Genomic DNA, 14,068 nt, shown 5'->3' on the forward strand with positions numbered 1-14,068 from the left:
AGGTAAAAGAACCACTTATACATGCTTAGACATAGATGTAAATGTTCCACTATTTGTCAATTATTACTTTAACCTCTAAATTACAGAGAATGGTAGTTAAGCATATTTCAAGTTTCAAATACAACTTTCTTAAGTTTGATTACAAATGAAAATTTTAATATATAAAACTGATCAACCCAATAATGAAGAGTAAAAATCAAAGTTAAAAAGACAACAACAAAAAAACACTTCTCAGTCTTTCAGTAATTTATTTGAATTTTGAACTTAGGAAATGTATGTTATATATTTATATACATAGGGAATAACAAAAGCTAAGTATTTTATTGTAGAGACTACTGTGACTGACAAAATCGAGTGATTGCCATTTAATCATATTACATTATATTAAAACTACTTAACTGGAGAAGACAAAAATCATTATGTCAACAAATGCACTTCGTTTTCTGTGTCACTAAATCTCTTTACGAGCAAAACTTTTTCGTATACAGGTTATCCGAGAGATAGTGAAATAATTTTATGACATAAACAAACTTACAGGCTTACTCAGATTAAAAGAAAAGTTGATTTTCATTTCATGTAGAAAGCCAAAAACAGAGCAGATGTGCTTGCAAAGATAAAGGAAAACTCTGGCTGCTTCTCAGTGAAGGTGATAGTCTGTCTTTCATACTAATTTATGTACGATATAACAAGTAACCACTAAATGTAGTAGCAGGGGGAAATTTGGCTGGAATTGTTCCTTTTACAAGTCGCAACCACACTTCCTGCCCATAATTTAATTCTAATAAGGCATCCCCAGTTAAAACCCTATCACAGCGTATTTCACTATTAATACTTTCAGATTCAAATGCCAGCTTGTCTCTTCCATCAACCACTAAAAATCCAGAGATATGGGCACTAAATGACTCAATGGTATACTTAAACACATACACCCCAAGATATGGAATTCTGAATTTTCCAGTTCTTGGAGTATACGAAGCTCCATAATTGACATCCAAATTATTAAATAAGATAGGACCAGGTGTAGTCATTCCATATGTGTGAGATGCAAAAAATGCCACCATCGGTGCATATCTGTAAGATCCTTTGGAAAAATCTGTTAGAGGAAAAAAAGTGGAGTCAATTTTCATGTTTTTTTTAAATATTGTCTTTCCCCATTTCTTTATCATTTTATATCAGTTATAAAAAGGGCTACCAGCAGGGAAAAGGTCATTCATCAGATTTAACAAGGGCATAGGCAGATATGCCTGCCCCTTGGCTGGCTTATCTCAAATCATTTGCCCTCTGTGAGCCTCAGTTTCTCCATTCAGATCCGGCTAGAATGATAATAACGCTTAATACATCCCTCATAGAAATGCCTCAAAGATTAATTTGCGTGTTGCTTTGATCTCTCCAGAGATAAAGGAATTCAAAGCACTCTATGGTTCTTATGTTATGCCAGCATGTTTTAAAGCCCCTAGTAGGAATTGAAGCTGACATGATGTAGAAACAATTTTTCCAGCACCTTGTCAAACAGTTTCTAGAGGCTAAAACGGAAGCCAGACGAAGTCATATGCACTATAGAGAAGTAGACAAAAGCACATTTCTATGTAATTAATGCCAAATGTACTTACAAAGGCTGAGATTTAAAAATAGACTAAAACATTTACTCTTTGGCATGCAGCATATTATTGAAGAAAGCCTGAGTTAAAATATGTTTTTGCCATCATTAAAGAAAATATATTTTAAATGTTGCACATATTTTCTTTTATAAAAATCAGAAATGGTACACTCTTAATTTGTAACAAGCAATACTTACGAAGGTAAATGGACAAAAAAGGCATTTGGTTCTACTTAGTACGTCTGAGCATATTCTAAGTCTCACCCAGTCACAATGGCACTGTTAGCTTAACCTTCATAGAAGACATGCTGCTAATTACTTATTAAAGCTTCATTTAAATGACCATATCTGATATGAATCAAAGGTATATTTCTTTATCAACTTGTTTGAGAAGAAAGTTTATATCAATCAGGTATGTACATCTATGTTTTCTTTTAAGATGTACAAGAAAAAGAAAGACTGCCTCTATTATATGAAAATTGAAAATTTCAACAAGGGTACATCAATATGGATTTACCTGACAGACATTTCCGCTTGTAAACCATGTATGTCATTCGGTAAATTTCAGAAGTAAAAGGAATTAATCCTCACAAAAGTCCAGATTAATCATTTGCGAATATTTTCAAACAATGTTTTTATGACATTGAGCGAATCCAAGGCTGCGTGCGCTTTCCTACCTGGAGCCAGAGCATTTTCGTCCACCAGCTTGACGGTGCAGTTACCACCAGTGAACGGATGTCGGCAGGCACAGATAGAGCTAGTCCTTCCGTTTATACATGTGCCTCCGTTCTGGCATGGGGACCTACTGCAGTCTGAATACCCCTCTGTTTCTGAAAAAGAAAGAATCGAGATAAGAGAGGCTGAAAGTGACCTATTTTCTTGTTGATCTTAAATTATAGTTTGCAGCTGAATGGGAAAAACATTGAAGCAGAAATAAGAAAAATGGGTTCCCAGGCCCAGGTTGGCCGCCAGTATAGTCCCAGGACTTCATCAAACCTCTTAACTCTCTGAGCTCCTTTTACTGCTTCTTTGAAGTGAGAATCATTCTGTGATATTCAAAGTGGGGACAATCCATTGTGTGAAAATGTTAAGATTTTGCTTAACTGTAGAACAGAATAGGCTATCTGGACACAGATTTATATATATTGGAACTGATAAAGGTAGTACTTCAAATCATTGGAGAAGAAAAAACGTGGGTACATACATGGTGCTAATACAAATTAAGTATTCATAAAAACGTACTTTCCACATACAAAAACACTAAATGTAAAAAAAATAAAAAATAAAAAAACAAAAACAGGAACCCAAACAATCCATACAATGATATTACAATCAAGTGAAAAGAATATCTTTGTAGAACTGTAAGATTTTGGAGAACTCAAAGCAAAACAAAACAAAGATCCAGAAGCCATAAGAGAAAATCCTGACCTTTGACCACCCAAGAACAAAACACATTTGCAGTGAAAGTCAATCATCATCAGGTTCAAAGATGAGTGACAGATTAAGAGAAAATTTTTTTGACAAACACAAAGAACGAACGATATCCATAAGATATGAAAAGCTCTGATCAATCCAAAGGATTGTGGGGAAAAAAAGTGAAAAATGGACAAGTGATATGAACTGGCCAAATACTGAACAAAACCCACAAAAGTTCATTAACATTTTTCAAGCCTATTCAACTTCACTAATTAAGGAATAGTAAATTTTCACCACCATTTTTATATCAGGTTGCAACATTTAAGAAGACAGAAAATATTCAGTTATGGAAAAAATGGGCATTCTCATACAATGTTGGTTAGACCTTAAATTGTTAGAACATTTGAGTGAACAATTTAACCATATTTATCAGAATTAAAAAGGCTCATGTGCTCAAAGCCAGAAATTTCTCCTGAAAGAATATAAAATCCAGAGACATTTGCCTATGTATACAAAGAGAATTGTTAAAAAAAATGTTCTCTGTGACATAATCTGCATTAGTGAAAAACTATAAGACACCTAAATGACCATTTCATTGTAAAATAAATTATAGGTATCTTTTCCCTAAGGAATATTAGACAGCAGTTAAAGAATGAGATAGATTTCTGACCCATTTGATTTACCGAAGGCAGAAAGTTCCAGTTCACTCATTAGATATAGAATAATTTCAATTATTTAGAAAACCTCAAATTATAAATATGGTTATAAAGGTAATTCATAATTATGTAAACACAGAGAAAAGGTTAGGGAATACATTACTGGCCACAGTTACCGCTATGGCGCCACCTTGTGACAAAAGTGTAAACAGCTTACAATTTACTCATTTCTAATCCTGATTGTTGATTTTTAAATTTAGGGTTATTTGCTTTGTTTAACCTTTTTCTCAAGAAGTGAGATCTGTAAATATCTCATATACATTATAATTCATATTGAAGTAATTCAAATTCACATATAATGTGACCAAACTACATGCCTGTATTATTAGAATTTTTTTGCAAAGAAAATATATATTACACAATTAGAAATAGGTTTAAATTATTTTGATATATTTTCTTCAATATTCCATAAACTGATTTTCTCATTATGGAAAATGCTACATGTATGTATTATCTTTTTAAAAATGTCTCGAACTGGCCTACACTTTTTTTAACATCATTTCTCAACCAAGTGAATAGGTTATTAAACCCTTCCATTTACTGTTACCTATCATTCTAAAACCTAGCTCATTGCTTCCTAGCTTTAAAAACTTCAATGATTCTCCATTACCTATAGAAATGTGAATTCTTTATGTCAAAGCACTGGCTTCATCTGTTCTCATGTTCTCCGAATCTAGCCCAGTGATCGACTCACAGGGTAGTGTTCAATTACAGTGTCTCATTAGGAATGAATCAACTGTGCAGTGGAGCTGAGGGGATACTGAATTATTTATGCAATCTGATCAGCTCTATAAGTCTTATTTTCCCAGATTGGAAAATGCTATTCTCACCTGCAGATTCTGCCCCCATGCGTGAATCAGGGATCAAACCTATTCGAGGCAGGAGAACTTCAGAAATTCTAGAAATGTACTTTTTTGTATTCCTATTGGCTCTACTGTGATTCTATAAAACCAGGGCCTTTGCTTTCTATTTAATGTGTAGGATGTGCTTTTCATTCTTCTCCTCCCTCCCATTCCATTACCTCTAGGAATAGGGTATTTCCTTGTTCTCTCTGAGTTGTTTCAGAGGATGACACTTTATTCTTTATTCTGATTCCTTTGCAGGATCATTCATCTGGAGGAGGGGTCCACTTGAGTCTGATTGCTTCTATTGCTGTAGTAGCTGGAACTTGCTGAGAATACACATGGTTTGCCTTCTGGGGCATCTTATGTTCCTACTGAATACCTGTCCAGGGAGCCTCACACACTGGTCTCCACCTGCTTCTGCCACATGTGTTTTAAGTCCTTTTCTCTGCCTTCTTTGATGTTTTAGACAACTCTGGTCTCCAAATCCCTGTTTAAACAATCCACACCATGATACATAAAATTATGCCCATGTCTTCCAGAACTGGATATATTGGGAATTGACTCTAATTAGAGCAGGCTACAGTAACAGTTGCCCGTTATAACCTCATACTGAAATGAAATGACCTTATAATTTTGTTAATAATACATAAGTATTAAGTGTTCATTTTCAATTTTTGCAACTGCATTACATTGTGTCATAACAGGTCTTCTATGTTCTGATGTCACCAAAATTATCTAAAATCTCATATTTATTTAATTCATTTTAGAATGGATTTGTAATTATTACCAATAATTACATTTATCTTATTAGACTTGATTTACCATCTGTCCATAGAAACTGTTCTTTAATTCTGTATACAATGTTTTAAATTAACACTCCCAGCTTCATCATTTTCAAACTTATGTTTTATCTAAGTTCATCTAAGTGATGAACTGATGAAAATACTTAATGGATCAGTGTCAAGCACAGAGTTTTATAACAGACAACTAAAGACTGATTGACATTGATTTATAAATTGAAACTATTTATGGTTATACAATCAGTTAAAATCTACTTTTGTACATCATCCGACTCACATTTCTACCTTATTACTAAAATACTTAAAAAGTGGTTAGGCATCTTTATAAGTTCTTGCATACGCTTGTGCTCAAAAGGCATTTTTTTCTTGAATTAACAACAAAAATCAGACCCCCTAAAAGCATCATTTTCTTTTTGAAATCTTCTTTAATCCCTGTCAATAGGATTAATTACATTAATTCTCTTATTGTCAGATGCTGAGAAGTTCTCGTGTTGAATTTATCAAACTTCAGTGTAATTGCTCACGTATCCTCCTGACTCTCGATTAGATTGTGAGCTTTTGTGAAGTCAGGGCTTGGATCCTCTATTAAACTTTGTGTCACTACAGACCAGCACGATGCCTGACATACCAAGTGCTAAAATGTCTTTTTAAAGTGGAATAAAGAAGCACAGGGTGTTGTATGGAATTCTTGAATCACTTACATCATACATCTGAAACTAATAGCACTGTATGTTAACCACCTGAGTGAAATTAAAAACTGAAAATAATAAAATAAAGTTGAATAAGCAGATTAATGAAAGATTGAATAGACAACCACATTCTTAACCCAACACTCTATCCTTTCTTCACATTTTCAAAGACCAGGTAGAGTTTGATGCTATGATGTCATTGGCATGTTTTTCTAGAGACACGGAATCATCTCAAGCAAACTTTCCACAGCTTCTCTCCTACCTTGGGCTTCAATAACCTCTTAAACTCTTTATAACCCATTTATTTTCTTTGGTGGAGGTCAGTATGATTAGTTGAACAGTTCTGCCAACTCAACATTCTACTATCTTGGGTAAGTAGCATAACTAATCTTTCAATATTCATTTCCCTGCTCTGAACATGACTAAAATTCCTTTGCCATTGACTTGGAATGTTTCATAAGCTTCAATTTGTTCTGGTCTTTGCTTTCAGGCTCCTAATATGTACTCAAGTTACACTTTCTTATTAATCCTGCTTCTACATTTCATAAATGTTCATGTAAAACTTGAATTGACTGGAGAACTCCTTACATTTTCAAAGCACTCTGCCTTTGCTAATATTTGTCGTTCTCTATTATAATTACTTGTGACATCTATGAGGTCCATGAGAAGAGGGAGTGTGTTGAATTTACCACTCTGTCCACTCAATCTTTCTCAGGGGTCATTCAACACTTACTCAATAGATAGTTAATGAAAAAAATGAAGCAGCAGGGGCACCTGGGTGGCTCAGTTGGTTAAGCGTCCGACTCTTGGTTTCAGCTCAGGTTGTGATATCATGGGTTTGTGGGTTCGAGCCCTGCATCAAGCTCTGCGCTGGCAGCACAGAGCCTGCTTGGGATTCTCTCTCTCTCCCTCTCTATACCCCTCCCCCACTTGTGCTCTCTCTGTCTCTCTCAAAATAAATAAAATTAAGAATAAATCTAAAATAAATAAATAAATAAATAAATAAATAAAATGAAGTGGCCTGTTATATGGATGTCTTCTTCATTTTTATTTTTATTTATAGTACATATAATGTTATATATAATACATTTTATCTAATATATTTTACTGTCATTTTATTTAGTATTTACCTAATTCATTTTGCATTTTTATTCCTTAGTTCTGCTTTAGCATCAAGATCCCTTTCTTTCTTTCTTTCTTTCTTTCTTTCTTTCTTTCTTTCTTTCTTTCTTTTTCCCTCCTTAAACAATAACATTGCAGAGGGAAGATAACCCTGATCTCTACTTGGGGCAGAATGGAGTTTCCAAAGAGGAGTGAGGAAACTTGACATTGCCTCTGGGCCAGTTTTGTCATATACAGAGAAGAGTATGATGTACAAATCTACTGCACAACTTAGGTCAAGGTAACATTCCCATACAACATTAGGACTTTATTTTTCATTCCAATTCCAATGCTCTCTAAAATGATTCCACCCTCATACTTATGGATGCATTAACTTTCAGCATTAGTCTGTGTCCGCATTTATCAAAATTGTTCCTTTCAAATAAGGCTTATCCTTCCATTGCTCTAAAATTGCTTCATATGCTCCTTGCCAACAACTTAGAGAAGTGTATTTATTTGCTTGTATTAAGCTTCCAAACTCATTGTTCTAATTACTCATATTCTATCCATTCGTGGATAGATGGATGGAAATACTGTTTCTGACCATCTTTACTACTTTTCCTTCAAGTCATCAGTTTTTATTTTTGTTCTTCTTTTTAACTCACATCTGTTGTTCTTGATACTTTTTCTGGGATCTTTTTTCTCAGCCTTTCAAATATAGCTTTAAAACTCATTTAATCCTATCTGCTATCCTTCGCAAATGTATTCGCTCTGTCCCAGAAGATTTACTCTAACCTTGTCATTAAATTATCATTCACTTATCTTTTTTTTTTTTTTTTTTTTTTAATTAACACTTATTTACTTTTTGAGAGACAAGGACAGAGCATGAGCAGGTGAGGGACAGAGAGAGAGGGAGTCACAGATTCTGAAGCAGGCTCCAGGCTCTGAGATGTCAGCACAGAGCCCGACACAGGGCTCGAACTCACAAACCACAGGATCATGACCTGAGCCAAAGTCAGACACTTAACGGACTGAGCCACCCAGGAGCCCCTATCATTCAGTTATCTTAAGACATGACCTAGGAAATTAAATGTTTCTATTTGATATCATCAACTGTTTTCACCTTTTTCTTAAAAGTCATAGCATTTAATCAAAAACAGTATTTAAAAAATGACAGATACATTAAAATGTGTTCAACACTATTAGTCATTAGGAAGATGCAAAATATAATCACAATTAGATACAACTACACACCTACTGAATGGTAAAATAAACAATATTGATGATACCAAGGGTTGGCAAGGTTGTGGAGAAATTCTTGTACATTACTAGTGGAAATGGCAAATGGTTCGCCATTACTTATAAAAGTAAAACTATGCTTATTTTACAAGCAAGCTATGCTTTTGCTATGTATTTATTCAAAAGAAATGAAAACTTGTGTGCACACAGGAACCTATGCATGAATGTTTATAGCAGCTTTATTCATAATCACCTCACACTGGAAATAACCAAAATATCTTTCAACTGGGAAATGGATGAACAAACTGTGGTGCATCCATGCAGTGGAATGCTACTGGGAAATAAAAAGGCATGCATTCAACAACACGGATGAATCTCAAACCTAGTGTACTAAGTGGAAGAAGGCAGACTCAAAAGCCTACGTACATGCATTTCATTTATGAAATATTCTGGAAAAGATAAAACTGTGAGGAAAGACAACAGACCACTTGTTGCCAGTGACTGGGAGTAGAGGTAGAGTCTGACTACAAAGGTACATAAGGAAATTTGGAGGGGGTGATGGGTGATGGACAGGTTCTCTGTCTTGATTGCTGTGGTGATCATATGACTGCATTTGTCAAAACTCACAGACTGTGCATCCTTCCACATCCCTATGTTTCTTTTTGTTTGTTTGTTTTCATTTTTTTTTCTTAAAGATTGAGTTCTGTGATACATATACTTTCCTGATTATTATCACTCCTTCTCTTTTTTTCCCTTCATTGATCTCTCTCTCTCTTTCTCGCTTTCATCAAACATAGGATATCTCCATGTTTTTCTTTTCTTTTCTTTTTCTTTAGCTTTCTAATTTACTTCTGTGTCCTTGAACATCACCTCTGTGCAAGTAATTTCCAACTTTTACCTGCAAACCAGTTTTTGATTTGAGGCTTACATTACTAATTAACTTATGAACTTTTGATAGAAATGGTAGATTTGTTTTAAGTTTATTTATTTATTTTGAGAGAGAGAGAGAGAGAGGCAGGGAGCAGCAGAGTGAAAGGGAGAGAGAGAATCCCAAGTAGGCTCCACACTGTCAGCACAGAGCCTGATGCCAGGCTCCAACTCACAAACCATGAGACACGAGACCATGACCTGAGCTGAAATCAAGAATTGGCCACTTAACTGATTGAACCACCCAGGCGCCGCTGCAGAAATCATTGATTTTTAAACTAATGTATCACAGACTAAACTTCCCTTCTTGTATATATCTGTGCTTCCTCCTTAATGTTCCTATTTCCATTAGTGGAAATCTTTATGGGATTGATGCTTTATTCAAACTTTGCTGTTATTCTTCATTCTAAGTCTTTGTATTTTCAATTAGATAATTTCTACTAAATATATATTCACATTTAACTGATACTCCCAGCTTCCATTTTATTCCTGTCTTCATCTATTCATGCCAGAGCTGTTATAATGATTTTCTAACTGGTCTGTCTAAAGAACTCAAACTTAATAATGCACATACATGATTAGCCATATTCCTGCTTAAAAATCTTCAGGGTGCCTGGGTGGCTCAGTCTGTTAAGCATCCGACTTCAGCTCAGGTCATGAGCTCAGGTCATGATCTCATGGTTCCTGAGTTCAAGCCCTGTGTCAGGCTCTGTGCTGAGGGTTCAAAGCCTGGAGCCTGCTTTGGATTCTGTGTCTCCCTCTCTCTCTGCTCCTCCCCAGCTTGTGCTGTATCTCTTTACGTCTCTCAAAAATAAATAAATGTTAAAAAAAATCTTTGTTACCAAGAGAATGAATCTGAACATAGTATACTCAACACAGGATGTAAATGGTTGATTAATGAATGTTCAGCCCAAATCTCCCTCTTACATGAGATTTGTCCAAACACCCAGTTCTTAATAAGAAATGAAACCCTTATAATAATGAAAACATATAGCATTCATTTAGTGCTTAGTACATACTTTGGTATATTTCTTTCACATTCAAAATAGTTTTATAACTATGTAGTGTTCATCAGCATTTGAAAAATTTTAAAAATAATAAAAATACATAAAACATAACAACAACCAAATGTCACATTGCTCTCTAGGCACATCCTCTATGATCAACTTTTGTTAAAACAAAACTACAAAGTCTCTGAGCCAGAGTCTTGCTTTCTTTATCTTTATATTCCCAGTTTCTTGCCGACTTCACTATTTTTCTATCAATTGAAGCCTATCCTATCATCTTATTTAATAATGTTGTAATCTGCTCCCAGCATATCCTGGTGCATCCTGCAGTACACTGATTCCCTTACCTTCCTTTGCTTTTCCTTTTATGCATAGCATTTATTACCTTTTAACATATAATGCAATTTATATTTTTATTAATTGTTTTTTCCTCTATCACTGCGAGAGTGTAAACTTCAGGAAGATAGCTTTAAAAAAAAAAGTTATGATGTATCCAAAATACCTAGAACAGTACCTGATTCCATTTAGCACTCAGTTATATTTGTCGAATTGAGCAGTTAGGAACTGTTACTATTTTCAAATAACTAATAATTCTAAGATAGTTATTTGACCCTAAGAGAAAAACTGCTTAAATTAGTTTGAGCACAACACTTTGGGGTAATAGAACACTGAATTATAAAAATTATCTGATGCTTTTACCGCACCTTTAATCTAGGAAGGTATTTTTAAAGATCTAGAGGTAGATATGCAATTTGAGATTTTTAAGAAAATTTCTTAGATTACAATAAAGTCACTGATTTTAGGCGATATTTGGAAAGTAGAGTTGATGCAATCTCATTAGTACCCAGATAACTATTTGGGTTACTTGAGTACTTTTCATAACTTCCAATAATACGGCAGTCTTGCAGAATACAATCAGATGCTAACATCTACCTGAGGTATGCTTGTCCTACTACTTCTTGCTCTTTTCTCACTATTCTCTCCTCACTTCTCTTTCTCCACCACCCTTGGAGGATGTTGTTGCCCTGACTCTGCTCTATTTCCCATCTCTCTGTAGAATGCATACCTTCCCCTGGCTTATCCCACCCACACCCAGAGTTTCAAAACACTGTCTTTATGCTGATGCCTCTCAAATCTAAATATCCATACATATTTTAAAATTTAACACTTGCTTATGATTATAAAGTCTAGAAAAGAATTCTTAAAGGAGCATTGATTAACCATAAAAATGGCTTCCTTTTTTGGTAAAAGGTAGATGTATATTTTGGTTCCTCTATCATTCTGGCACAATGCCATGCAATAGCTTTCTTCCACTGATTTCTTTAATTCTCCATACACTGTGTAATGATATTATGGGTAATTTTTTGGAGGTGAAGAGTCTTGAGTTTCAATCGATCAATAATGTCGGGGCGCCTGAGTGGCTCAGCTGGTTGAGCATCCAACTTCGGCTCAGGTCATGATCTCACGGCCAGTGAATTCGAGCCCCGCCTTGGGCTCTGTGCTGACAGCTCAGAGCCTGGAGCCTGTTTCAGATTCTGCGTCTCCCTCTCTCTCTGACCCTCCCCTGTTCATACTCTGTCTCTGTCTCTCTGTCTCAAAAATAAATAAACGTTAAAAAAATTAAAAAAATAAATCAATCAAAAATGATATCAGTAAAGGTGACATGTCATATTTTCCCCCCAAAGAATGGTATTCAACATAAACATATTTGAATAGTTCAAAGTAATCTTATAATAAAATACTTATTACTTCTTTTCAGGGTCACTTTTAAGCTATGTATAGTGAAATTGACAATTAAATGTTTCTCAAACTTCATGTGCAGTTAAAATTTGGTACAGCTATTATGTTTATGCTTCAATTTTTTGTCAAGATGTAACTATAATGTCTGCTCAGACAGTAGTTCACAATATGTGATTTAATAATCCCTACACTTTCCTTCTCGTGTTTGATAACTCATGTATGAAATCATATTATCATGTGCAATTTTCAATTTATAGTGTTTTTGATGCCAGTACAAAGACATCTATTCATTGTATTTAGTTATGGACCAGTTAAATTTTTTTTTTAATGTTTACTTATTTTTTACAGAGAGAGAGACAGAGCATGAGCAGGGGAGGGGCAGAGAGAGAGGGAGACCCAGAATCCGAAGCAGGCTCCAGGCTCTGAGCTGTCAGCACAGAGCCCGACTTGGGGCTCGAACTCAGGAACCGCGAGATCATGACCTGAGCCGAAGTCAGACGCTCAACCGACTGAGCCACCCAGGAGCCCCTAGTTATGGACCAGTTAATAATCAAATCTGTTTTCAACTCTTGGGTGCCAAAGAATAGTCTATTGTAGAAATAGCTCCTGTGATTCAGGAGAAAGAACCTAAGCATGTTCGGTGTCTGTGTAAATGGGGACTTGGTATTCTGTCCCCTTTCCTTTTTTGTGTCAGACCATGTGTTACAAATTTTGGTTCAGATGTGAGTATCAAACACATGGGTTTCTGCCTGCTCACCTCAGATACCATGGACACTTTACTACAAGACAAGGTACAGGAAGGGCCTGTCAGTTTTGTCAGCATCCTCTCCTCAATTGTCATCCTTCCATCTGAAGGAGAATCACATGGAAACCTGGGGAGTCTTTTTTTCTCCCGGGAACCATGAATGAAAATAGTACATTTAATATTCTCTCCAACACTGGTATGTTTTATTGACACAAACTGGGGAGACTATCCCCAGCAGACAGGCTTGCTAATCAATTCTGACATAATGAATATCTTTACGATCATGAACAGAAAAGAATTAATGGAGCAGGCCTGAGACTGCTAGCTTTAGAGAGGCCTGCTTGCAAGGTTTTGTCCTTAGCCCACATCTGGGCACTTGGCTTCTTGCCATTTCCTAATTGGTAAGCGTCATTCACCGTGCCCCGACTTTTTGTACAAATAATGTGGGTATCCTGAACATCTGTTTTCTTTCTGAGAGTCTGGAGTTGTGGTAGACGCTAGGCAGAGGGTGCCTACATGGCCAGTCCTGTTATAGATGGAATGTTTGTGTTGGCTAAGAATTCATACATTGAAATCCTGACCCCCACCCCCCAGTCTGATAGTATTGGTAGGTAGGGACTCTGGGAGGAGGGGGGGGGGTGAGTAGGTCATGAGGGTGAAGTCCTCATGAATGGGATTAATGCCTTTTTTTTAAACAGACCCCAGAGAGCTCTGTCACTCCTTCCCTTTCTGCCATGGGAGAATATAAGACATGTACAGTCTGCAACCTGCAAGAGGGTTCTCTCCAGAACCCAACCATGATGCACCGATGTGAGACTTCCAGCTTCTAGAACTGTGAGGAATAAATTTCTATTGTTTATAAGCCACCTAATCTATCGTACTTTGTTACAGCAGCCTGAATTGACTAAGACAAGCCCCAATAAAACCCTTGAGTGCTGACCATCTGAAGGACTTCTCTGGTAAGAAATATTGCACATACGTTACTGCATTTGTGTGTGTGTGGGGGGGGGGGGGGCAAGGGGGACTAGAGAAAAGAACACACACAAGCGTGCTCCTTTATAGGAGAGAGTGAGCATAAGAAAGCTGGTACAAGATTTCTCCAGACTGCCTGTATCATTTGCCCACTCTGATTCTATCAGGTATCTTCTCACTATAATAAACCTTAGCTCTGTGCATAACTATATGCCAAGTTCCATGAGTGCTTCGGGCAGATCACCAAACTTGTGTGTGGTTTTGGAGACCTTAT

At 36.0% G+C, this 14,068-nt stretch overlaps 1 protein-coding gene across 2 annotated transcripts in view; it reads right to left on the reverse strand.

The window, feature by feature from the left end:
• Positions 1 to 228: 228 nt before the first annotated feature.
• Positions 229 to 14,068, reverse strand: part of MMRN1 (multimerin 1) — a 64,258-nt gene continuing 50,418 nt past the window's right edge. For both annotated transcript variants that reach the window (XM_019464338.2, XM_019464344.2), the window contains 2 exons: positions 2,275 to 2,427; positions 229 to 1,093 (listed from right to left, as the gene is read on the reverse strand). In XM_019464338.2, the coding sequence (XP_019319883.1) occupies positions 672 to 1,093; positions 2,275 to 2,427 (575 nt within the window). In that variant the 3' untranslated portion in view covers positions 229 to 671. The remainder of the gene's footprint in view (positions 1,094 to 2,274; positions 2,428 to 14,068) is intronic.

This window comes from Panthera pardus, unplaced genomic scaffold (genome assembly GCF_024362965.1).
Source record: "Panthera pardus isolate Hobbes unplaced genomic scaffold, ASM2436296v1 HiC_scaffold_13, whole genome shotgun sequence".
Lineage (NCBI taxonomy): Eukaryota > Metazoa > Chordata > Mammalia > Carnivora > Felidae > Panthera > Panthera pardus.